Source organism: Bemisia tabaci, chromosome 3 (assembly GCF_918797505.1).
Source record: "Bemisia tabaci chromosome 3, PGI_BMITA_v3".
In the NCBI taxonomy this organism is placed as follows: domain Eukaryota; kingdom Metazoa; phylum Arthropoda; class Insecta; order Hemiptera; family Aleyrodidae; genus Bemisia; species Bemisia tabaci.
This window is the reverse complement of record NC_092795.1, coordinates 3,307,925-3,335,833: the sequence shown is the minus strand read 5'-3', so window position 1 is coordinate 3,335,833 and position 27,909 is coordinate 3,307,925. Positions and strand designations below refer to the sequence as shown.

Here is a 27,909-nt window from a genome sequence, read left to right as displayed (position 1 = left end):
GTCGCGACCGCGCGGTTGAAAAACATTATTTGCACCACCGAGGGAAACCCCTAACCTGATTTCTATTTGGCCTCTTCAAAAAATAAGAGAAAACATTTGCGAGTAAATGTTCCACTTTTTTTATTGATTTTTAATTTTTTCTTTTTTTACGAGAGAAGTGTGGTACATTTGATATCGATGACTTAAGTGTGAAACCACGTATTTCCAGTAAAATTTATTCTACCATTTTATTTTTTCGAGGAAAATCAAGTCGACGGTTGGGCTTGATATCTTTACAGAACACTGGAAAAAAAACCACATTGCATTTAGAGTCCAGACTCTTGAAAACATTGACAAGAAAAAATACTCTTGATTCAATCGGATTTTTGCTTAAATCAAAACGAAATCCGCTTAAATTAAGAGGCTTGGTTTTTAATTTAAGTTACCTAGATTCTGACTGAATCAAGAGTACTTTTTCTTGTTGATGTTTTTTTAAGAGTCTGGACTCTAGATCCAATGTGTTTTTTTTCCCGTGAATATTTTGCTAAAAGAGAGGAAAAATCGAGGTAGTTTTCAAGGAATAAGTTGACTAGTTTTACCAAGAAAAAATAAAGTGTAACAGGAGGTCCGGGACGTCGCAGACGGAGATAGGTGGTTTCGCACTTCGGCCATCGATTTATAATTTGAGAATCCCTGTGGGCGATAATCTTTTGATTTTCTCGAGATTTTTTTCACAATCAGTGGAGTTATTGAGGTATTCTGCGTATTGAAATGTGTTGCAATTTTTTGCATTTGCGAAGTATCTAACTTCTTCATAAATCGATGGCCAAAGTGGAAAATCATGCATTTCTATTGTGGTGTCATAAAATTTCCACCTTTATTTTATTTTTTCGAAGAGAAACAAGCAAACTTGATAGCTTGAAATTTATACAAAGTATTCTGCAAACATTGAAAAAAAATCACGGAAGTTTTAAAGAAATTAGGTAGACCAGTTCCCCCGAGAAAAAATGAAGTATGACAGAAAATCTATTGAGTAGCAGACGGAAACGCGTGTTTCTACACTTAAGGTGATTCGATGGACGCGATACTTTGTGTCAGAACGGCATGCGATATATCGCATCAATTGGTTCCATTTTTTCAGCTACTCGTCATTTTTCTCCAATTTTGAGATTGCGATTCTGTTGTCAAGAGACCAAAGCACTCACTTACCAATTTTAACAAAGAAATTCAACGTGCTAAAGGCGTGGTTTTTTTAGAGAGAAAACATCGCATTCGATACTGATATCGAAACTGCACTTGAATGCGATATTTTCTCTCGAAAAAAACCACGCCTTTATTACGTTGAATTTCTTTGTTAAAATTGGTATGCGAGTGCTTTAGTCTCCCGACAACAGAATTGCGATCTCATAATTGGAGAGGAATGACGAGTAGATGGAAAAATGAAACCAATGGATGCGATATATCGCATGTCGTTCTGGCACAAAATATGGCGTCCATCAAATCTCCTTAAGTCGTCGATATGAAAATGTTTTATCGTTGAAAATTGATTATTATTGAATACATTATTTGAGAATTTTGTAATTTTGTGGTAAAAAACAGTTTTATTCCATTATTTTTCAACATTATTTCAACTTATTTGTTAAGCTGTTCCATATACTAGACAATGTGCAACAATGCGTTACGTTGAATTTATCTCTAAAAGGGTTTCATTTTTTTCTTTGCAGCCAACATTCGAGAAGGCGATGAACGAGGATGGAAATCTTCACCCTTCGCATCAGAGCTGTTCCTGACCTTGCAGATCATCGCTTCTTCACGGTAAGATCTCTCAAGCTTCCTCCTATTTCGAAAATTAAGGTGATTCGATGAACGCCATATTTTGTGACAGAACGGCATGCGATATATAGCATTGATTAGTTCCATTTTTCCGGCGACTCGTCATTTTTCTCGAATTTTGAGATCGCAATTCTATTGTCAGGAGACTAAATAATTCACTTACCAATTTTGATGAACAAATTCAAAGTATTAAAGGCGTGAGGAAAATAGAGGAAAAATACTGCATTCGAATGAAATATTTTGTCTCATAAAAAAAAACCCACGACTTCATTACGATGAATTTGTTTGTCAAAATTTGGTAGGTGAATTTTTTAGTCTCCTGACAACAGAATTGCGATCTCAAAATTCGAGAAAAATGACGAGTAGCTGAAAAAATGAAACCAATCGACGCGATATTTCGCAAGTCGTTCTGGCACAAAATATGGCGTTCATCGAATCACCTCAACTTCTAATGAATCGGTTACCGTCAATAATTTCAATTTTTGAAATGGGCTGCTAAAATATTTGAGAGGCTTGGAGGACAAGGCGCATAAAAGCAGTTTTGGAAAAAGTTCAGATTTTAATGATTTCATAAGTAAAACTAGTCTTAGTGCATATTTTGTGAAAAATTCCCTCTCAAATTTCAATTTTTAAGCTTCAAAAAGTCAGTTTGAACTTTCTTTCCGCCATAAGGATCCATGTAATTTCAAAACTTCAAACACATATTTCTCGAGGTAGCAAAAACTGCACTTACGCGCTTTGTCCTACAAGCCCCTCATTCTTCCTCAACGCTGATCATCGCCGCTGTCATCATTCGGGCGATTTTAGGTAGAATCAACTTAACTACATTTCGTCGCTCCTCTGACGTAAGGGCGTAACTTGATTTCTACGTGACCCCTGTGCTCCGTATAACTCTATGCTTTCTAAGGCTCATGCAAAAATCTAGATACGCCCTTACGTCAGAGGAGCGACGATTTGACGGTGCTTAGTTTTTCCTGATTTTCTGTTTCTGTAATACTGCAGAACTACGGAACATAATGCCTTGAAACTGTCTTATTTTTCCAAGATTCTGCAGAATAAACTATTCACTGAATTCGCTACGACAGGATTCAGCTTCATTTTTTGTCATTTCCCGGACGAAGAAACGTAACTCCATTCCAAGGTTGTCAAATTGATTCAAAGAATTCAATTTTTCACAAACACGAGAAAGCGAAATCTTTATCCAAAATTTATGTTCGTTTTTCATGAGATCAGCGGAAAAATCAGTGAAATGTACAATTAATACCTAACATTTTCCTTTACAAATTCAAATTTACGAGGCGAAATCTGGCAACAATGAAATGGACCACATTCTGCAAAAAGGAACCACTATTTCTGGCTCATTTTAGAAACAACGTATAGGCCATTGGTTTCCCTATGCAGGACGGTGGTTTTATGAAAGAAATAGTGGTTCCTTATTGCAAAATGTAATCCAAATGTAGTTATGTTCTTTCGTGGGAGGTAACGACGAATTGGACTGCATTTTGCAATTTGGAACTATAAGTTCTGGCTCATCTGAAAAAACACTTATGTGCATAGGGATACTAATGGCACATGCGTTTTTTTTTAAACCGGGCCAGAATTTATAGTTCCAAATTGCAAAATGCAGTCCAATTGAGGGAGGAAAATAGATTAAAAAGCCTCCCAATGAATGGCCCCGTTTCGTCGCTCCTCTGACGAAAGGGCGAATCTCAATTTCCTCGTGAGCCCTGGGTCACATGCAAATCCATGCTTTCTGCGGTTCATGTGAAAAGTGAGATACGTCCTTATGTCAGAGGAGCGACCTTTTTTGAAACCCGGGGATTTCATTCGTACGTGACCGAAATGAGACCTTATGATGAGACAAGCCTCCGGTAAAAATTTTAGCTTGAGGATACGTTTGGTTTTGGACAGTGGCGTGGCGTGAATTGCGATGTATCGATTTTCATGCCATTTAAAGCTATGGTAAAGAATCGATTATTAAGGTGTTCGCTGCGAACACCCTGTCTATCGATCCTTTTTCATAGGTTTAAATGGCATGACAATCGATATATCGCAATTCACGCCACGCCATTGATTTGGAGCTACAGCGTTGCAAAGTTTGCATGTTTGAGTCTAAAAAATCTTCATATTTTTGAAGAATTTCTTCCAAAAGCCAGTTTCAAAGTAATGTAAGTAACAAGTAATGTAAGTTTCAAGTAAACATGACGCGTAACTGAAAAATTATAAGAAAATCCGTAGTAAAAGTTTCAAATTGTGGATGAGCCGTTAATAGCAGTACAACGTTGCAAAAATTACATTCTTGCCCTTTAAAAATACCCATTTTTTATAGTTTTGTATATTGTAGCAGTATTTGAGACATAAAATATACAAATAGAGATACTCGCAGACTCATAGTAAAATTTATATCAGTGTACGATAATTTTAGGCAATGCAGCGTTGCAAAGTTTAGACGTATAGCATAGATTTAATCAGTATACGATAATTTTGGGCAATACAGCGTTGCAAAGTTTACATCTTTCATCTATGAAAATGTCTACTTTTTCTTGTTATTGTATTGGAGACAAGATACAATATGAGTTAATGGTTAATAGTGTGAAGCGAAATGTGGAGGATTTATGTTGATCTTGGGTGACAATTGCATTAAAATAACATCGTTGCAAATTTTATCTGCTTTTCTTTTAACATTCGATTGTATAAAATTAGTTAAAAGTAAGGATTCTTCTAATAGTTATTTTACTTTAAAATGTAATTCCAGAGGATTTTTGGAATACAATGGATGATTCAGCATCAGTGTTGCTTTCAAGATCTGAAATATTCTGCCTAGACTTAGTTGCAAATTCAACCTTTTTTAGGTGTAATGAAGGAACTAACATAGAATATGGAGGCGTTTGGGTTTTTTTAAGTAGAAATAAATCTTGATATAGACGATACATTCATTATGCCTTAAAAAACTGAGTATGTTGAACGTAAGAAAGGAAGATTTTGAAAATATTAAAAAATAAAAAAAAAAAAAAAAAAAAAAAAAAAAAAAAAAAAAAAATTGCAAAGTAAATTATTAAATGAACGAAAAATAATAAATACACCAACAAAACAATAAAATATAATTTAAAACCTAAATAGAATATTTAAATCACTGTTGCGTTAATGTATAAAAAACCCAGACGCCTCCTTAAGAGAGAATTTTAAAATTATTTAAATATGACTTTTGGAGGGTGAAAGTTTAAAATTGGCATCATGTTGAGGCGTTTTCTATAGATTTGAAGGCAAGACAGGACTGATACTGAAGCATCACATGAATAAAATATTTTGAAGGAAGAAAATAAAAAACTATAAAAAATACAAAAATAAAAAAAATGGAAAATAATGTACGGTAGAAAGTCATATAAAATTGAAAGAAAAAAATGTCAATGTAAATAAAAAAATAAGCAAAATCAAATAACTACTGGAAGCATCTTTATTTTAAAATCGTCTATTATTTATTGCTTGGAGAGAATTGTGAATAAACTTGGCGAAAGTATTATTGCAAAAACCAATTGTCACTTGGAACAGACATCAGACCTTGATATTTTGGCTTGATATGAGGGATGACACCCATTGATTTTATCTTAAACTGGAAAAAAAAAATTTGAAAAAAATCATATTTCGTTGAGTTTAAAATTGTAAGCTTGGCAACGCTGTATCACTACAAATCAATCTTACACCTGCAGATAACGTAAATGGTTTATATCATAAAAAAAATAAAAAAACAAAAAAAACAAACAAACAAACACTGAACTTAAAAATAAAAACATTTTTAAAGCTTATATACATAAACTTTGCAACGCTGTATCGTTAAATCTATACTTACACTCGCGGTAAAACTTTTACACAAGACTAATCTTATCATAGAATTTCAGCTAAACCACATTATCATACCTTTAGGTGGTCAATAAGTTCGTTTTTTAATTAAAAAACGGAACAAAATGAGCATTTTTATAGGTCTGTGATGTCAAGTTTGCAACGTTGTATCAACAGGATCAACAGCATTAACGTAGAAAAATTATTTATTATTAACGTATTTTTTTAGAAAAATGTACACTGACTGTTTATAAAATGTCTTAAAATATCATGAAACATCCAATGACAGTTGTTTACAGAAAGTAAGATACTTGATAATACGATAATCTTTAAAGCTTAAATATGGAAACTTGTCAACGCTGTATTTCTAAAACCAGACGTATCCTCCAGCTAAGATTTTTACTGGAGACATGGGTCATCATAGAGCAAAGTAACAATATGTAACAATTTTGGATGATTATTCATGAATTTCCAGAGTGCCTCGTGTCTTTGGAAGCATTTTTGACGAGCCGAGGTCTAGAAGTGCGTCGTGGTGGAAATTAACTGTTAAATTTTGTTAGGTTATCGACTGCTTTACTTCCCTCTTGCCTTCAATCTGGTGAAGACTGAGCAGAGAGCGCCGAGAGCTGTCTGAGTCAACGTTACTTAATTTGAACTAAATTTTGCAATTCGCAGCTACAATTTCTGGCTCATCTATAAAAACACTTATGTGCATATGATACTATGGGTACTTACGTTGTTTCTAAACTTGAGACACAAATTTTAGTGCTCAATTGCAAAATGCAGTCCATTTGTGTGTGGATCTGTGTAAAAAGAGCTTCTCCTCCGGGAGAAAATTGTTCTTAACGTTATGCGAACACATGAACAACATTTTTCTACAACCTAGGAATTTTTGTCCTCAAGCTTCACGACAGTTTTTGAGATTTAGGATCAAATTTCCTGAGTAAAGGAATTTTGTCCCCAGAAAGATAGGTCTCCTCTTACAGATCTAGTCACTAGTAAAAGGGGCCCGGCATATTGATATGAAAGGTAGCTTCCACATGAATAATAAGTTTTCCTCCGCTCCAATAGCCTCCAGACTCATTTGGACCACATTTTGCAATTGGGAACTATAATTTCTGACTCAGTTTAGAAATAACTTATGAGCCGTTAGTTTCCCGATGCACAAAAGTGTTTTTAAGGATGAGCCAGAAATTTTAGTTCCTAATTGCAAAATGTAGTCCATTTAACCCTCGTCTGTCACATATAAGTAGAACTGACCAGACGTTTAAATGTATAAAACTTGTCTCTCGTACGAAGGAATGTAACTCCATTCCAAGGTCACCAAATTGACTCAAACAATTAATTTATTTTACAAAGTTATGCCTGTGCAATTTTCAGGCACAACTTTGTAAAACAAATTAATGAAAATGTGCCTGTGTAATTTTTATTTTAATTTTGCATGAAATCTCGGGGAAAATTATCAATGAAATTTCCAGTTAGGAAAGTTCAAGATCCTCCTACTTAATATGCAATTTGCGAGGGGACATTTGGCAACATTGAAATGAAGTTACGTTCTTTCATGCGGGGAACGATGAGCTCTCTTAAGTTTTGTTTTACTGTGCCGAGGCAAGTGAACGACCAAAACTTTCATTATTGCTATACTAGAGGTTGTTTTGCAAAACGAAAAAAATTCCGCCTGAGGTTACTGTTTTACGACTAATATTTATAATCCGTCTTGGTCAATTTTGCTCTTTCAATGACAATTTGTATTGAAAGTGTTGATTTACAACATTATGGTAGTAGTTTTTGTGTAATTTTTGGTTTGTTGGGTAGCCAGTGCTATGGGTTAAAATAAACTGTTAACTCACGTTAACTTGAAATTCAGGAACTTAATAGTCGAAGCTTTTCGGCCTCAGCCGTCGTCAGGACTTAGCAAAAAGCACAGTTTGAGACAATAAATGATTAATTTTGATTAATATCAGTTCATACATAAGATGAACGAGTGTGTTTCGGTGTAGTTGTGTTTCATGGAGTTTCTTATTGATTCAACGTTATTTCTACCGGAATAAATGATGAACAATGGAGGGCTCGTGCAGTGGCGTGGCGTGCTTTGCGATATATCGGCCATTAAAACCTATGGAAAAGGATCGATAAACAGGGTGTTCGTAGCGAACACCTTAATAATCGATTTTTTACCATGGATTTAAATGGCATAACAATCGATATATCGCAATTCACGCCACGCCACTGGGATCGCGAGTTCTTCTGTCCTCAGGACTTTTGTCTAGGAATGAGATTCTTGATTATAAATAAGATGTCCAACATTTTTCTATTGCTCACCATTTTGAGACTTTTCCTAACTTCAAATGAAGTGACCGAATCACTTCCTTCGTCAATTCTCTGTCTCGGTGACGGAGTATGCGTTTGTCTTCTGAAGCACTGTCAGACGTCTATTACTGGCTACTAGAATCCCTGGGGATCAAATAGACTATATTCTACGATAAAAAAACTACTATTTACGGCTCATTCGTGAAAGTACCTCTTCGTATAAGGTAAAATCAAAGTTTGAGGAGAGGGAGAAGAATAGAAAGAGGAGGAAGAAGAAGATAAGAGAAAGAACAGGAAGAAAAAAGAGAAGAGAGGAGAGAAAAGAAGAGACATGGGAGATGAAGAAGAGAAGAATAGAGAGAACATAAAAGAGAATAAAACAGTGAAAGCACACAGTAAAACAGTGAGAGGGAAATTGAGAAGGAAATTGAGAAGGAAAGTGCAAGAAGGAAAGCAAGAAGGAAAGCGAGAAGGAAATTGAGAAGGAAATTGAGAAGGAAATTGAGAAGGAAAGCGAGAAGGAAAGCGAGAAGGAAAGCAAGAGGAAAAGCGAGAAGGAAATTGAGAAGGAAATCGAGAAGGAAAGCGAGAAGGAAAGCGAGAAGGAAAAAGAGAAGGAAAGCAAGAGGAAAAGCGAGAAGAAAAGTGAGAAGTAAATCGAGAGGAAACGCGAGAGGAAACGTGAGAAGAGAGAGAAAAGGGTCTGGTGCCGGAGCCTCCTCGTGGTGGACCTGGGGCGGGTCTCTGACCCGTGCCAAACGCCGGCAAATCTGTTGTGATTCTGCACCCTCCCTCGCCTCTGGTTGTTAGCCCATATCTCTTCACACATCGTAACGAGCAATTTAGGATCAAGCGCATCCTTGGTACGTTATTACCTTGGTTGTTAGCCCATATCCCTAATACGCTCGGGCATGGATCAACCACTTCCTCGGTGCCCTGCTTCGCGCGCAGCAGGGCTGTTTACACCTTGGATGTTAGGCCATATCCATTGCAGCCTTGGATCAAGCGGAACCTTGGTACGTTATTACTTTGGTTGTTAGCCCATATCCCTGGCTTACGGAAGAGATCAAGCGGAACCTGAGGAACATGAGGGGAACGATGATCTTCAGAGGACCACTGATAGTAGTTAGGCCATATCCTTGAACCGCGAGGTGCAAGGATCAACCGGTACACAGTGGTCTGAAAATCCCGATCTGTGACCGACTTTGCGCGATTCGTCAGTGACCAATTGCAGGGGTGACCGATCGAAGCCTGGCAATCCTGTACTGGTCAACCTCCGGTATCTGCCGATGCTTGCGCATTAAGTCTAAAGCCGTCATCCCCCCCGGGACACTTTAGACCAGGCAAAGTTAGAACCGGAGGGTCGGACACCTCTCAAACGGGCTGGTGGTTGAGGCGATGTTGCAGATTGAAGTAGGTTTTGATGCAGGACGAGCCGAATACTTCACGAGAGTCCCGGGGCCTCGTGGCTCAGGGTATTCTGTTCTCCTGGGCCGAACAAGCCGGACAAAGTTTCAGCAATCTCTATCTCTGTAGAGAGTATCCAGCTACGAGTTTGTTGTCTCACTGCTGGATCGCACGGTGGTAGAGGAGTTCCCTGCATTCGGTCATTGGCGAATTGTTCACTGTTGTGAGTGAGGGTGCGCCCAGAACGCCAACCCAGCCCTTCATGGCATGAGATCTTCAATAATTATTAAATTTTAAAAAAAAATTTAAAAATAAGGTTATCCTTATTAAATCTCACTTACAACAAAGGCATGAGCCCCATGCCTTTGTCTTTTAAATTTTTTCTCCATTTTTCAAAATTTCTTCTCCATTTTTTCAAAATTTCTTCAAAATTTTGAATTTCAAATTAACGTATGCCATGGGAGTTGTAAGTTGGACGGTGGAAGCGTGCCGTCTGATGTCGGTTCCTCCTCGTGGTGGACGGTGGAAACGAGGGTTTTACCCTCGGCTAAACGCCGACAAAATATGTACTGGTTTGGTAGTAACACACACACAATTCTTTTATTTTTATTTGTTTACTTATTAAATTTTTTTTCTCAGTACTTGAAAAAATTCCAGACTTTTGGAGCAAATTCCCTGACTTTTCCATGTTTTCCAGGCCATTTTTTATCCCCTGACTTTTCCAGGTTTTCCATATCGCTGGGAACCATGTACTACTACTACTACTACTACTACTACTACTACATTTTCCCCTCTTTTTCTTTCTTCTTTTTAATCAAATACTCATCCCTATCCTCTCAATGCTATTCATATTCATCGATCGGAGTCTTTTGATATTAACTCATTGACGATTTAACAATGACCCAGACGCTGGAGTATCTGCAAAAGCCGTCGGAGTATCGTGTCCGTATCGGGGGTTTTTAACGGCCGTTGAAATTATGGAGGCGCGGTGGCGCGGTCAAAAACGGCGCAGGGGGGCGGGGCCGATGTGGGGGGCGCAGGGGGGGAGGCGTCGGCGTCGGCTGCGAAATCCTCCCGGTGATGCTCTCCCCCATAAAATGTAATTGCACTTGGCAGCAGTAATTAAATTACCAGTTCACCAAGGCATATTATCATATTCCGTTCGTCGCGCCGCGCTGCACGACCGTACACGCACGCATGTAAAATGAAATTTCAGGAAATTTCCAGTGAAATTTGGTAGCCCTCACAGCATGGTGTCTAGAATTCTTGATTTTCTCCAAAACCTGACAATCCCCTGATTTTTTTCTTATTTTTCCTGATTATCCAGGTAAAAATTTCTGATGAAAACTCAGGATTCCCATTTGTTTTCCTATGGATTTTTAAAAATAAAAAGATTTTCTCCTGAGTATGTGGTAAAAATTAACTTATTCATCATACATCCGATTCGTTGAAGTCAATTTTGCAAAAATCAGGATTAATTTGATTTCGGAGCAGAGGAAGAAAAAATCCCCGGTTTTTAGTATAAAATCCAAGATAAGGTCAATTAATCAGATAGTAGATTATCAAGGAATTATTGACGGTAAATGAAGAAGAAAATTAAGCATCTAGATTTATGTCACTTCAAAATAAAAACAAAAAGACTGAAAATCAGAAAGCTAGTGAACAGCACCGCTAACACGACTGCACACATCAATGGTGGCTTCTGATGCTAGCGCCTGGATACAATACCACTATTTTGACTCGTAGGAGCGCATGTTGCATACTTTGCAATAATGAAGGGGCTACGGTATAGCTTACACTACTGAGCGAACCGACCTCAGATTCCGCTGTTGTTAACTAATTTTGCAAGGACCGGCATTGTACGTGATTCTTCTACTTTATTCCTCGGTTGGCAAAGCAACATTTAAGTGAATTACTTTTCAAGCTGGCACACATGTTACGTATGCTCAACTCTAAAAATTCATTTGTTCAATAATTAAATGGCACTGCTCGGCGTTCAACACGTGATTTTTTTTCGTGCCTACCGTCGAAAATTAAACTATGCAGGCGTAATTAGACGAGACCGCACAGTGTTAAACGTGCAAAATTTACTTTCTGAGCTTCCGTTCAATTTCATTTTGTGAGCAGGAAACAAGAAAAATCGAAAAACATCTATTTCGGGTTGATTTTATTTTATACACATTCGTTCTGCGCACATCGGTGGTTTCTGTTCCATTCATCTTTTTTTGAAATGTATACGAATAAAATTCGTCGAAAGTAAAATGTGGGAATGCTGAAAAAATTAACCAAAACTTGCGGATGCAGAGAAGTGAATAAATACTATCATAATAGTTTTATGTTATCTTTTAGGCACTGGGTAAGTGCTGACACGATACTCAGCCAATGAAGTCCAAAATTTTACCAACATGTTGACATACACGTTTCTGCAGTTTCATCAACGATATATAAATCGATATAAATCGATGGATCTGCCAATTAAACCTATGGAAAAGGATCGATTATCAGGGTGTTCGCAACGAACACCTCAATAATCGATTTTTTACCATAGCTTCAAATGGGGTAATACGATATATATAGGTATCGAAGCACGCCACGCCACTGAGATATACTCGCGATTACAAACTGTAAAACTTCCTCCGAGCCGTAAGATGGGGGAGGAAATTCGGTTGATTTTGCGAGCGTCTATACCATTTGAATCGGTGAATGTTAAAACCGCACATGTCAATTATCTAATGGACCCTGGAAAATAAGGTTCCTCATGATTCTCGGGTCTTACCAAAAATGGCCTTTAAAGGCTTTTACACCGACCAAATTAACGGTTCACGAGCGGCACCTGACATAAAATGCGGGGATTATGCCGCCACACGGCTTCTTTGGGCGCTCGCACGATGGCCTAACAGCTTAATTCGTCGTTTTTTTCACAAAAGGACGTAACTGCATTTCAATAATGTCAAATTTCCGCTCGTAAACTGCATTTTTGGCCACGAAAATCTCGAGAATTTCTCACTGAAAATATCTCGGATTTTTCTCCTGGTCTCATGGAAGAATTAGAAAACAACTGGAGGAAGATGACTCTGTGATATTATCATAAATAGTTGAATTGTTTGAGGCAACTTTGCGACCTTGGAAGGGATTTACGATCCTCCGTCCGGAAAACGGCAAAATTCAGTGATGCAAGTGACGTCACAGAGCCCTGAAATTCAATAGGCCCAAGTTGAGGGGAAAGCAACGTTAAATCTATGACGTAAAGGCATGAGAGTAAGCACGATATTTCCGACAACTTAACTGGAAGCACAAACATAGCGACGTGCACATTATCAAGACTTTTATTTGACTTTCGTTTCCTTCTCAAGTGCCAGACCTTCAGGATGAAACGGAGGGGAATTTGAAACCGATCGAGTTTTAGTACCTACTCGCAACGGTGGAAGGCTAGAGGGTATCGAAAGGGCGCGGATCTCTGTAACCTGTCCGTTCTTCCTCGTAAAGGTGCGAATTTTCAGTTGATTCGCACACTACCAGCGGGCCGATTATTGAAACTGATAGACAAAGCGATAGACAAAGAAGACATAGGAAGTATGAAGCGATCCTATTGGTTGACACGGTTGATTCCTATAGACTAAAGAAGAAAATGATGGACTAACTGTCGGGTCTTTGGTGGGTTGCCGTTAGTCAGCCCATAACCTACCTCCTATGTCCATTGCCACCACCCGCTTCCACCAATAGGATCCCTCCAAATCCCTTTTGTCGTCTTTGTCTATAGCTTTGTCTATCAGTTTCAATAATCGGCCCGCAGGTGGAGATAAAACGCAGACACTCCATTCCCGGGGTTGTCATAAGATCTGCATCTTCAAAGTCCCTGACAATCCCTGATTATTTTCGCTTTCCCCGGACTCAAAAATTTTCTAATTCCCTGACTTTCCCTCACCTTCGAACAAAATTTTCACTTGCTTTTTTAAACATGCTAACTTTCGCTGGACTATGGACAAACTTTCCTTGTTTAGAGATTAAGTTGATTGCATTTTGCATAAAGGAACCAAGAGCATTACAATGTTGCTGGACTTGTGTAACATACATACTTTGCAATAAAATTAATAAAATAATAAAACAAATCAGATTTACAAAGGTGATTTTCGTCTTGAACTCATAATTTATTGAGAATAAAGTTAAAACTTGTCTCGATGATAGGTTTATATTTGCAGGGTGAAGAAAGTTGCACAGTCTTAAGACACTAGAATATGCTCCAGGTTCCTTTTTGCAAAATGCAATCCAAGTCATGGGAAAAGGCTGCCCGCGGCTGGTTAAAAGATGACAAGCCTTGAAATGACTAGTAAGGGTAAACAGTTGGAAGATCTGAGCTATGTTTTAATAATTGGAAGATGTGTCAGAAATTCCCTGACTTTTCCCACAAATTCTCTAACTTTCCCTGAATTTCCACGGATTTCCAGACCGCCTGGAGCCCTGCATTCCTAATTTCACATTGTCCTCCTACAAATAATGCTTTGCTACGAGAAGACCTGGTTACGAGTGCGATTCATATTGAGTCAATTTTTTTTTTATGCGGCAAAGGCTTTGTTTGAAAATTTAGATACATTCTTACGACGCACTCGTCCAACACCATGTGTTGTTCGTAGATTTGCAGCTTGTTTCTTTTTCAACGTCACAAACTCTTGTTTTCTACGCCGTTTTCCTAATTTCAAAAACACACAACTAAAAAAAAAAACAGCACAAGGACTTACTGTCTGGATCATGGATCCATTTCTTCTTCTCGCTGTTGCTGCTGAGAGGGTTTGGTTTCGTCTCATCCTGAAAACAGAAAATCAACACAGTTTTACTGATTGCTTTATAATTCAAAAATCTAGTCTGCGTACACCTTACTGAAACAGATGTCTTAACAATTAACAGCAATGAGTATGATCACGTAATTATTTTACATGCAATAAGTTAAAGTAGGGCTTGCACACTCACTGAAATAAATTAAAAAATTCAAGATTTTCCCATGATTTGTACCTGTTTCTCCGTGAAAATAAACGTGCAGGACTTACGATAAACTAATTCTCAAACACGTTTCATTGATTTTACGAGAAAACGAACGAAACCACTTCTAAAACCTCTAGGCTTCATACATTAACATCGACATAAGCCTTTAGTGTTTTCACATTTTGTCGGACTCTTCTCATTGACTCTCTCCACAGAGCGCCGCTGATAGTGCCAGAAGTCAAAACGCCTTCGGTTCCGTGCGTATGCAATACGGACATCCTTGGAGCTCGAATAGTTGCATCCACGCGTTAAATTGAAATTCGTTCGGTATCCGTCGCATGCGACACTAACTAGAGCTTTGATTGTTTCTCGAATACCTTAACTTGGTTCAAGCGTTGCCTATTGTGCCGGTGAGGTAAGCCGTACTCGATTTTTGTCGCGATACTGTCAAATTTTTGAGAAATGCATTATTGAATGTTTTACAATGTTGATGGCACCCGACCCTCGAAAGCGAAATAAATTAGGTATCTGAGCATGATACGAAGAGTTCCCTTAATCTACTTTAATTAATCATCCTTTGTTTGAATTTTTTGGGTTTTTTCCTTTTAAAGGATCAATTTTGACTTTTCAGAGCGAAATTTGCAAAGAACAATCCTGGCGAATCGCACGAAATTTGGGACAAGAGCGTAAAAAATGAGATAATTTGTCTTTGGACAAAATGCAACGTGACGGGAAATTTATAACATGACAAGCCTAAATACACGTATATAATATCCTAGGTGCCCTTGTGAAACTAGGACAGTAAAGTGAGGTACATATTATATTGATGAAAATTATATCATATTCTGCAACTTGCCTCCTTAAAAGTGAGCTGCGTTGAGTGTTATGTTATATTGTGTTGTGCTCAGTTTGTTCCTGCCGCTACATGCGGATTCTGCAATAAGCAGAGCATTTGAATGAAACATCCGCCTGTGCTAGAACGTGCAGGAGGAGATACATGTATTTAGCAAATTGGTTTTGTCAAGAACCGAGCCAAAGGGCTCTGCACTTGGGTTTCGCGTGCGCGAATCAAGTGATGCACGGAATAGCCTTCAATTACTTGCCACCAAACCAAAAGAAAAGTGTCATTTTCCTCGGCAAAGCTCTCGAGAATCCTCGACAGTTTAGCTATACTTCCAACTTTATCGCTGAGGAGAAAAAGGAGAGAGGACTTCAGGGTTGCCACAGAATTTGGGAAATTAAATCCCCTCACATTTCCCTTGCACATTTTGCTGAAATTCCCTGACAATGAACAAATGCCAGCTTCTTAAAGAGAAATAGGTCGCTAGATATGATTTTCAGGCAAAATTTTTTGTTCAAACAAATTTTTCAGCCTTACTCGAGAAAGCGAACAAAGGTGACTTGACGATTTTTCCCTGACATTTGCCTTATTTTCCCTGATTTTTCCAGATTATCACTGACTTTTTAAAATTCCCTGACTGTGGCAACCCTGGAGGATATTCTTAGCGTCGAAATTATCACGAGCCTGCACCGAAATCTAATTCCAAGTTGTGCATTTAAATAAGGGAACAACATGAAAGTAAACATTGACATTTTTCGCAATCGCTCGACGGTTCGCAATTTTACAACTTTGTCTTGAATCTAGTGAATCGTGTATTTTTTAAAAAAATGGGTTCTTCGTTACGAATGGATCAGTTGCGCTGGTCTCAGAATCGTGTTTTCATACTAGATTCTTGTAAATCAGCCGAAAAGAATAAGACAGCAATTTTCAATATTGATCGAAATATCGCGCTTTGAAAAATTCGGTTTATGACGTCATCAACCGCGGTAGTGACACCGTTGGTTTCGTCCACCTTGTTTTCATCCGAGTTGTACGTTGAGTAACCCGTGGAAATGTGTCTCTCCCTGACAAATGAAAGAAAATGTGGAAAAAACCAAGAATGTCGCTAGCGCGGTGGATGACGTCTTTCAACAAATTTTTCAAAGCGCGATATCTCGGTTGATTTGAACGTAGGGAGTTGCTGTTTGATCGGATCTTATTATTTTTAGCTGATCCACAAGAATCAAACATCAAACCACTGTTCTGTGACTAGCGCAACTGACATATTGGATTTTAATTTAGCACTGAGGAGCCGATATTTCTGACTTATCCATAAAAGTATCTACCTGCGTGGGTATACTGATGGCACGTGTCGAGGGCTAAGGAACTATACCGCCTAACTTATGATTTTAGCGAAAATGAGTTGGCGACAAGTCGCTTCAAGTTCAATTAAATATCATTTGAAATTTTCGGGGTAAACAGGCGTAATTTCATTATTTAACACGAGAATCAGCCCATTGAATCATCCGACTTACAGAAAACAATTGAACTCCATGTAAGTCAAATTAACGACACTTAACACTTCAATGAGCGATCATTCAAGGTGGCAAAATTTCGCGAGATGAGAAATCATGAAATTTGGCGCAGATTATTTCCAAAATTAATGAAATATAAACAGGATTAATGTTCAAACTTACAAATAACTATAAGCCCCACACTGAACATTTCTTAACATTTTTCCAATATCGATTGAGGACAGGCTGCATCTAAAATTTGTCCATCGTTATTTTATTAGACATTTTAAAAAATAAAATAAAAAAAAATTTGGTCTCAGCTTTGGCTGAGGTTCGAAAAATACTTTCCTTTAAAAGTGCAGCTGCCTCTCGCTCCCTTACAAAACTTTCATTCTGGCTAAACACCACTGAAAAAGGGCCGTTACTTTCATTCACCACAAGTTTCCTTCTTCACTTCAAAGGTCTACAGAGCTGCCGTATACTATGAAAGAAGGCCGTACAAGCCATTAGGCGTTGCCAAACTTCCTTCATCAAATCACAAATTTTCAGGAAAATTTGTGAATATTTCTCTTTCGATTTTTCAAAGGATTCCATTCGTAATTCGGTCGTATTTATGCTAAAAGGAATTATGTGGAAGTGGAAAGACGGGGTGTGCTCGTTAGTGCTCTGGCCATAAGAATGAATGGAGATTTAAAAGCTCCCGTGACGTCAGCGGCAACGAACGAGGAGGCACAACGGGGAGATCGGTGGCGGGACTCTTTAACTCATGAGCCCTGTGCACGACGCTCTTGTGACATGCCCACGGCTCACGAGTTAGCGCTCAGTTCCTTCTGATTTAATGTCAAATCCCGCTTTTCCATTTTCTCAAAAGGAACCATATCCACAATTACATTGTTTCTTCCGCGGCTTCCACGAGCACACCCCATCTTTCCGCTTCCACATAGTCCCTTTTAGCATAAATACGTCCATTTGGTCTCTGGCGTTTGAAAAATTCAAGGAAAAATATTCATACTTTGATTTAAAAACAAATATCTTCCGAAAGGAAATTCGGCATCATTCGAATGCTTATGCGGCGTTTTTACTTAGCACGGCAGAGTAGCGTATTGCACGTATTTCTGTCAAACGGAACAATGTGCATTAAGACATGAGCCCTGAGACCCATAAGCATATGCACATAACAGGGCTCACGTCATAATGCACGTAGTTCCGTTTGATAGAAATACGTCCTATTGATGTGTGGCTTTACAGGCACTTGGCCCGGAGAGAAGATTTTTATTTAGCACCGTGCAGGCTCCATACTATCATCAAAGGCTTCGATGTAACACAACGTCGTTCCTCTGACGCAAGGGCGTATCACGATTTCCACTTGAGCCCTGTTGTCCATATGACGCTATGCTTTTCAGGGCTCATTTAGAAATAGAGATACCCTCTAACGTCAGAGGAACGACGACAACGACCCGAGCATCTTTCGCTGCCAGCTTTGCGCGTCCTCCCGGTTTCCATATCCCTCTCTACAATCCCCGCATCCCTTTGGAGATCGGAAAAAAAGTCGGGTTCCCCAGACATACAGACCGAATTTGACTACTTGTTTTATCCTATTCTGCAGCGATACAAGAAAAACAGCAGATGAATATTTGTACGTTGCCCATTTATTATATTATTTATTATATATATTAATTTCCCAATTCAAATACATTTTCATCTCTGACGAGACGACACGCATCGTAGTTCCCCGGACGAAGCAACGTAACTCCAATCCAAGGTTGCAAAATTGACTCAAACAAATTACTTTTTCCAAGAATATACCTGTGCAATTTCGTTCGGAAATTTTTCCGATTTTGCTCGAAATCAAGAGGGAAATTTGTGAAATTTTTAGTCGGAAATGCAAGAAATTCTCCTCGGAAACATGCGATTTATGAGGGAGAATTTGGCAATATTGAAATGGAGTTACGTTCATTCGTCCGGAAAACGACGATGGATATTTTGAAAACACTTTCTCGCTAGGACTATACAAAATTTGTACGAATAACAACATTTTCACCAGGACTCGCTCACACCAGATTAATTGCGAAAAATCTGATTTTCTGCAAGTGAGTTCCGGTAAGAATGTTATTCGTGGATAGTTCTCCTTGAAACTTTCTGAGATATCTGATTAGACCGCGAATAAAATTCTCGGAGGAGTTGGAAGGAAAATATACGCGAATTTGCCTGAAATTCGTACTATATCGAAGGATGGAGACTTCTGACAGCTCATACGGCGGTTTTTCTTCGCGGAGTAGTTTTGATCCTCACCTAATACCACCATGAATCCATCCGGTTTGCTATCTCTACGATTTGCTCTCACTTTTGGAGAGTTATTTTTCGGCCCTCCGAGGGGGGGGGGGGGGGGGGAAGGACTAATACCTAGGTAAAAATGGGGAAGAAACATTTTAACTTGAGATTAGGCCTGGAACTTTCCACACCGCTGGGATGGAATTTTAAAATGCTTAATGCAATTTCCTTGACTTGACATATCTTCAACAGCCTCCTCGGTACAACAGAACCTGCCATATTGCTTCCTGCGTACGGTAGAGCCTTCCCACAGAGTTGCCATAATTTCTTCATCTTCAAATTCCTTAACTCCAATATTTTCTAATTACCTGACTTTTTCTGACCCCCGAACAAATTTTTTTCATTTTTCCACTTTTAAACACGCTGACTTTCGCTAAAGCTTGGACAAAATTTCCTAGTTCCGAGATCAAATTATGAAAAAGGCATTCAGTAGCTGATTAAAACATGACAAGCTTTAGAAATGACCAGAAAGGCCCAAAAGTTCCCTTACTTTTCCCAAAAATTCCCTGACTTTCCCTGATTTTCCCGGTTTTCTAGACCGCCGGCAACCCTGCTTTAAATTCCAGCCTCGGGTTTTTCTGGCCTGCTAAACGAGATTTTTGTGCGATTTTGTTTATAAATGTTCACTCAACGTTACACCCCTTCTATGTATGCACGTAGCGACACGTAGCGTCGCTAGTCAAAGACAAAAAAAGAACCGGCAAAACGAATTACAAGAGAGATCGGCTCTTCCATGAGACCCGCGACTAAACAGATCCCTTCTTGAAGCCGTCTGATATTATCACTACGCGAGTGGAAAAATTTAACTACTTAGACTGAGCCGGATGAAAATTACGAAAAATATATGGGGCACGCGCTTTGAAGGAGTTTACAAGTTCCGTTGAAAATGAAATTTCCAGCGCTCACTTGAGAGCTACTCGCCTTTTCCGGAGGTCATACGCCAACGTTACAAGCGATCAAATGCGCTCTGCGCCGTTCGGATTAATTCCAAAGAGCACCTCTCGAAACGAGGTAATTTTATCAGTTTTATTTGACGTAGCTCTTCCATTTTCCGCGGGGCTTTCGCATCCCCCGCGGCCCTCAAATCATGCAGATACCTCTCTCCGCCGCACAGTGGAGAGAGAGAATGGACCAGAATGCAGAATTCGATCGATATTTCTGTAACGTCGATGGAATATTTCTGTCGATGTTAACGTGATGTAATGAATTATACGTATAGAATCATTGCAAACCTATAAGGCTACTTCTTGGGATCAACGCGGAAATCTCGAATTCGCGTTACTTCCGACGAAAAATCCGCGAATTTTGCGTACTTAGCACCAATTTTTTCAAATCCGCGTTTTTCCAATTTCACCGTACTTTTTCCGCCCTGCTCAGTGTGCGACGCCCAGACTAAAGACGCAGATTAAAACTCCGTCGAAATGAAATTTGAAACCGAATCTCTTTGATGTGCGTAATTATGTTCGCTACCCCCGACGTGGCGTCTGCCTCGGTGGGGGCAAAACGGGGGGTGAAATTTCATAAAAATATTCCACCAGCCCGACCGTTCATCACTCCTCTCCCGCAGGGGGAACCAGAATAAACTTTTCAATTTACCCCTATTGAAAAGCCACTGATTTTATGCAATAATAGCGTCACGCGAGAGAGTGTTCTCCTTATTATCCGCTTATACCTTTCCGCTAATGCCTAATACGTCAACTTTTCGAGTGGCGAGGCGCCAATGATCGATTATCGATATTTACCCATTTGAAGCTACGGTAAAGCCTTGATTATTAAAGTGTTCACTGCGAACATCCTGTTAATCGATCTTTTTCCATTAGTTTAAATGGCAGATCAATCGATACATCGTATAGCACGCCAAGCCATTGCTTGTTTCGCGGCGGACCTTGCAACGATTTCCGGTGGCCAGAGGAGGGAAGACGACGCTGGCTGGCTGCTTGGTCCTTACAGAAAAAAACTTTATAGGTACGTCCCTACGTTGCCAGATTTCAGCTTCTAAAATTCCAAATTGATTCAGAAAATATGTACATTTTTCTTTGGATTTTCTCACGGTATTATAATATCAATTTAATTTACAGTGTATGAAATTCTGAAATAAAAATAATTAAATTTAATAAATAATTAAAAAGAAATACAATTTCCTTCCAAACTGAATAATTTCATAGAAAATGTTTTTTTAGAAAAACTTAAAGTCGAAAAATGATTCATTGTTTTCGGGTTCGGGTTTCAGTCATATTGTAATGATATTTTCATTAACCCTTGGATGCTGAAGCCCGGTCAAATTGACAGGGGACTTGTTTAAAAAACGTGCCACGCGGGTTGTAAGGGACCGCGGTACATACGAGCCGTAAATGTAGGTCTGTTAATATTTGGGCATTAAAAAAGGATCAGAATTCAAATTAAAAAAAAAAAAAAAAAAAAAAAAAAAAAAAAAAAAAAAATTGAGGAACAACAGACTCGAGACGTGATCGGGTATTTTAAATTTTTCTCTCGAGGCCGAGCGACACCTCACTGACAGTATAGAAAGGAGCACTGCGAGTTCACGCATAGCGCCAACGCGCCTTCAATTTTGCAGATGCAACACGGACATCCATCATGTACGGATAGTTGTATCTCTGCGCCGTCTTAACACGGGTCCTTTTCCTTGCTCTCTTCCCATGTTGTGTTGGTTCCGTTTGCCTTATTTTTATAGTGGTGCTTCAAGGGCTACGTGATCGACACAGCCGAAGATAGGAAAGACGTAATCCGTCCTCGTCTTTTAACTCTTCAGTTCACGCCTCACGCCATCGCGCCTTCAATTTTGCGCACGCAACACGGACATCCATCAAGTGCAAATAGTTGAATGTCTGCGCCGTATCAACGCAAGTCCTTTTTCCTTGGCTGTTTCAATTTTGTGTTAGTTCTCATTTGTCTTATCGCAGTGGTGTTTCGAGGGTTACACTGACATCGGCTCAAGCATGCTGATTCTTGAATTTGTCGGCAAGGATTTTTTTATCCTGATTCAAGCTGAACTTCTCTTGAAACGAGAGCCAATGCTAACTAAAAAATTTTTCACCGATCTTAGAAATTTTATGTATGGTATTTTGACACTTGACAAAAATTCGAGAGCTATTTTGTTTTCCTCACTTAATGACGCTCATCATTCCCTTTTCGAAAACGATAATCGACAATAATGATCAATGCCTCAAAGCCAATTTTACGACGGAGTGTGATCAATTTTCACGTAATAGCGAAAGCTAAAAGCGTAAAGCGTAAGTTTGCACTTTATTTAATCGGATGTCTGCTAGTGAGTGAAATAATTGTCATTCATTCCAGCTTGATTAAACCAGATGTCCGAATTTTTCACATTCTCCGCATCAAAACATTGAGCTGCGGATACAAAATCTGAATTCAGTGAATAAAAAAGATAAAAAATAAAAAATAAACAAAACATCAATTTTCCAGCATTTTCGTAGGCCCAGGCGCCTCAGGGGACTTAAATCCGGTTCATAGTTCCAAGACCTCTATTCACCACTATCATGAGTCCGAGGACCCTTCTTAACTCTTCTTCTTCCTCTTCTTTCGTTCATTTATGAATTTCCCGCATTTCTTGTCTCATCTTATTTTGCCATATCTAGCAGAGGGGCGCGTCTTCGATGCGTATCTGCCAATGGCAGATTGGCCTTATGGCCAGTCCAACTCTGAACCGCGACTGACGTCACGTTTGGAACATGACGTGCATGTTTTGCAATTGTAAATATCACTTGGCAGGAGGGCCTCAACTGGGTCATCCTCTGATTTCCCGCTGATTCGAACGTAAAAGCCGAGGATTCTCAGTGCACTGACGTCGGTGCAGGTAATTTCAGCGTATAATATTACGTGCTGCCAGTGCTGCCTTTGTGACTTTCAAGAGGCCCTTTTTATGAGCGCGTGTAAACGTCGGTTCCGGCAGAATTTCCGAGCAGAATCAGCGAAACGCTTCTGACGTACGTGCCATTCTACAAAGCAGTAATAAACAAGCATTTAAAAATTTCCCGCGAACTTTGACTTGCACAATACTGGTTTGTAGGATGGCAGACGTTTGATGGTGTAGTGAGGTGCTTGGAGAGATCTTCTTAATTTTTTCTAAACTATAAATGTGCAAACATTTAAAAATTGCCCGCAAACTTTGACTTGCACATTAATGGTTTGTAGGATGGCAAACGTTTGATGATGTAGTGAGGCATTTGGAGAGATCTATTACTATTTACCAGGTAAACTATAAGTTTAAACATTCAGAACGCGATTCTGTCACCAGCGCAGGTTAACCTATTACTTATTTCCTGGCGTTTCAGATCGGACGGAATGAAAAATGTGTACGCTAATGTTTTATTCCTTCATCTGAGAGTGCTTAAAGAGCTGATTTCTTAGTATTTTTCATAATTTTTTTTCCGATATGAGAGATAGTATGAAAATAGATTTAACAGAGAGAAGATGATCGCATAAAGACGTCATCTGGCGGCATTTCCCTTTAAACAAAGAGCTTGATGCAAAAACGGCTTTTTTCGCCCCCCCTCTGGAAGTTCTTCAGACTTTGTCTATTGATTACTCATACTTGAGCGCTTCTTTTCCCAAATTTTCAGACCCCCAAAAAATTTTGGGGGGGAGCTAGGGGGGGTGGAAGTTAAAACCTGTGAACCTCGATATCTCTTGAACGAAGAAAGATATCGAGGTCCGGTTTGGACGAAAAATCGTCTAAAATTGCATACTTTAAGATTCCAAAGGTCAAAATCCCGATATCACGATTTTAAGTCCACATATGTGCTTTTTTCCAGTTTTTAGGTCTAGAAAATTTCTTTTAAACGAAAAATTTACAAAGATCTCAATTTTTTATTTGAACAAAAACCAGTTTTTTAAATTGTTCGTCTTTTTCCGCATCCAACGAGTGGTCGTATAAGCTGGGGAACCGAACGGTTCCGGAGTTATGATCGATTGAAGTTTCCGCTCAACGCGCGCCGACCGATTTTCGCGCGCAAAAAAGTCGGATTTGACTGTTATTAGATCAGATTGAATGTTCAAACTGAGTAAAATGCTTTCTTAGGGACTCTTGAGGGTCGCTGAGTTCAGAAATTACAGATACTTCCAAATAATTTACGTTTTTAAAATTACAGCTCCGCAGCGCTATTTTAGAGGCCCACTGAGCGCCGACCGGCCGCTCAGTGGTCCTGTCCGAAGCTGCAATTTTAAAAACGTGAATTTTTTGGAAGTATCGGTAATTTCTGAATTCAGCGACCCTCAAGAGTCCCTAATAAAGCATTTTACTCAGTTTGAACATTCAATCTGATCTAATAACAGTCAAATCCGACTTTTTTGCGCGCGAAAATCGGTCGGCGTGCGTTGAGCGGAAACTTCAATCGATCATAACTCCGGAACCGTTCGGTTCCCCAGCTTATACGACCACTCGTTGGATGCGGAAAAAGACGAACAATTTAAAAAACTGGTTTTTGTTCAAATAAAAAATTGAGATCTTTGTAAATTTTTCGTTTAAAAGAAATTTTCTAGACCTAAAAAACTGGAAAAAAGCACATATGTGGACTTAAAATCGTGATATCGGGATTTTGACCTTTAGAATCTTAAAGTATGCAATTTTAGACGATTTTTCGTCCAAACCGGACCTCGATATCTTTCTTCGTTCAAGAGATATCGAGGTTCACAGGTTTTAACTTCCACCCCCCCCTAGCTCCCCCCCAAAATTTTTTGGGGGTCTGAAAATTTGGGAAAAGAAGCGCTCAAGTATGAGTAATCAATAGACAAAGTCTGAAGAACTTCCAGAGGGGGGGCGAAAAAAGCCGTTTTTGCATCAAGCTCTTTATTTAAACGATTAGATCATTTTGTCATAACTCCTAAAATAATTGTTCAATCTTGAGCCAACGGTATACTCGTGTTCAGTTCACTCAGTAGTTTTCGCTTTTAGTTACGACACATTCATCAAATTTCAGACACCTGCAAATTTTCAATCCCCCGATTTTTCAAGAACTCGTCCCCCTATAGTATTTTTACATTCTTTGATGAAATTAAATATTTCCGAGCGTGAGGTGGCTATGACCGGCGCTTGCAATACTCCCGTGTTAAGGAAAAACGCCGTATGAGCCTTCAGGCGTTGCCAAATTTACCCTGGCAAATCACTAATCTTCAGGAAAATTTTTGAATACTAGCCGTTCTGGACGCGCTTTGCGCGTCCGTCGCGGCCAGCCAAGGGGCTGCGCCCCCTGGACCCCCGATCACTCGCTACGCGAGTGACATTCGGCTCGCTCCGCGAGCCATTTTTCTCAGTGATTGGACATTTGATCACTAAGATGTATACATTTTGGAGACTCTGGAGACAAAAATGATTTCGTCACAGAATCTTGTTGCCGGAGCGTGCCACCATTTGCACATGAATAGATGTGTGGAGATGAAGCGATGATGGGGATCGATCATCTCTTCAAAAGCGCATTTGACTGGAACGTCATCCCATCGGGTAGTGGAAAAAGACAATCCATGGATCTCCTTCCGCGATTTGACTTGCTGAAATAGGTAGCAAAAGTTCATATTTAACTCTTAAGAAGATTATTGGTGGCGTAGGGGTCTAAAAACTGCTCAACGATAGTATAGTTCGAGTTCCGAATCGCAATGAGCCCACTCGTGTTTTTTTTTTTTTTATACTTCCATCGCATATAAATTTCTCTGATGTTTTTGTTTTAGTCTCTCTGATTGCATAATAGTATCCTCATATCATACCCTCATTTCATTTCCTTTTCCTTCCCTTTTCCCCTCTCTGTAGCATATGTATCCATTTACAATTATTATTGTAAAATAGCTTTCCCCTAGTATACAATTGATGCTTCAAACGGAATCAATTGTTTTAATGACATTTCCCGCTAAATCATGGGTTTTCCCAGGAAGGCAGCCTCTCGTCCCTCCCGGACTCTATTGTTGCCAGATAAGTTGCTTTCTTAACACTTTTCCCAATTCAAATCCATGTAAAATATTCACATTTATCGCACAATCTGGCAACCTCTCGAGTGAAATAGAAAAAGGTAGAATCGCTGAGAGTCTGAATCCTTCGAAGTTTATATTAATGATTTTTCTGCCAATTTCTTAGGTAATTTTCTTTGTAATATGATCAAAAGTATCTGAAAATTTCAAGAAAAAATATTTATCATTTTTCTCCAAAATAGAACATTTTATCGGAGGAAATTTGGCAACTCTGGAATGTTATACGGCGTTCTTCCTTAGGACGGCAGAATACAAGATGCGGCAATTGAATCGGCCCTCGAGCGCGCAACATTATGCCGGACGTCAAGGGGGCGCGATCGGGCACGAACGAGGAGAGTTCGCACTCCGCGCCGGGGACGGTATGCAATTTGCAGGGCATTCTTTGTCTGCAGGGTCCTCGCGTCCGTCGCGTCGCACCATTTTCGATCGCATCTTTGCATCCTTCCGCCCGTCCCCTTATTCCCGGGGGCGCCGTACGGTGTTGCCAGTTTTAACATGAAAATAACCAGTTTCAGAGTTCTTTTGAGTCCCTTCATACTGAAAGTCAAGACACACACCCCCCCCCCCCCACCCTCATGGAGTCACAAACGGGAATAACGATTACACAAATTGAAATTTTTTCGTAATCTTTGATCAGCCCATGCTTAAATTTTCCTCCGTTCCTTCTCTCATCCCGTTTGTAACTTGCCGAACCCGCAATTCCCAGGTCCATTCTAGATTATAATCTTTGCAATTCGTGGAAATGTAATCTTTATTCCCGTTTGTGACACTTTGGAGGCCTAAAATACGGGAGCCAATCAGAAATGAATTCACGTTGTCTTAACTCTCGGTATAAAGGGACTCAAGCGTTCCTTAGGACGTCACCCCTCCGACGCACATTGGACCGAGTCAATGAGAGAGGTCGGACGAAATTTGGAAACTTTATAAGCTTTTAACTCCGTCAAAATAAAACTTAGAGATTTTAAAAGTGGTTGCATTGGTTTTCCTCGTAAACTTTTCTTACGAAAGCACCCCTTAAAATTCAAAATGTGACGGATTAAACATCACATTATGCGGTTTTAGTAAAAATTTCATGTCCGACCTCTCTGATTGACTCGATCCACTGTGCGACGATTTGTGCCAAAGAATCTTCGTGAAGCATACGTTAAGGGCCATTCGCAAAAAACTCTTATTCATTTTACGTTGCTACAATTCGTAGTTCCTCGGACAGAGGGACATAACTCCATTCCATGGTTGCAAAATTCACTCGAACAATTCACTTTTTACCAGGGATATGATTGGGCAGTGTCCGAAGTCGCACACTTTTGCGTGTAATCGGAGAAAAAATCTGTGGAATTTTCAGTGAGAAGCTCACAACAAATTTCTAGTAAAAATGTAATTTACGGGTAGAAATTTGTCAAAATTTCAACAAGCTTACGCTCTTTCTTCTTGTATGTTTTACATACAAGAAGAAAACGTTTCGAAAGTTTTTTAATAATCCATCGTTTTGATGGATTATTAAAAAACTTTCGAAACGTTTTCAGGCTTCTCTGGATCGGTCCACGTTAAAATTGGACTCATTTCTGTCAAACGGAACTATGTGCAGTAAGACATGAACCCTGAGACCCATAAGAATATATGCATAACAGGGCTCACGCCATAATGCGCATAGTTCCGTTTGGCAGAAATACATCCAATTGATAGAGTAAATTTCCTGATGAGCTCTTTGCTCCAATGGAATGTCTGTTTTCTAAGGCTTTATCGAATAATACTGTCCGACTAAGGAATAAAACAATATGACCTTTCGAACGTTACCGAATTCCCTTCGATTAAATACCATTGCTCTGGAAACTTGTGGAAAGTTTTTTTTTTTTTTTTCTTTTTCAAAATATTCGAAGATTTTATTCGCAGTTCAACGTTAAAGTA

General features: G+C 39.2%; 1 protein-coding gene and 1 long non-coding RNA gene across 4 annotated transcripts in view; one reads left to right on the top strand and one right to left on the bottom strand.

Annotated features, from left to right (window-relative positions):
* The window catches only part of LOC109043843 (uncharacterized), a 71,364-nt gene extending 66,573 nt beyond the window's left edge, over positions 1 to 4,791 (top strand). The window contains exon 3 of the long non-coding RNA XR_011899425.1: positions 1,704 to 4,791. This is a non-coding gene — a long non-coding RNA (uncharacterized lncRNA). The remainder of the gene's footprint in view (positions 1 to 1,703) is intronic.
* Positions 1 to 27,909, bottom strand: part of Cow (Proteoglycan Cow) — a 190,331-nt gene that overhangs the window by 89,004 nt on the left and 73,418 nt on the right. For 2 of the 3 annotated variants that reach the window (XM_019060483.2, XM_019060484.2), the window contains exon 2: positions 14,103 to 14,169. The exons of the other annotated variant lie outside the window; for it this stretch is intronic. In XM_019060483.2, the coding sequence (XP_018916028.2) occupies positions 14,103 to 14,169 (67 nt within the window). The remainder of the gene's footprint in view (positions 1 to 14,102; positions 14,170 to 27,909) is intronic. 3 annotated transcript variants of the gene reach the window in all.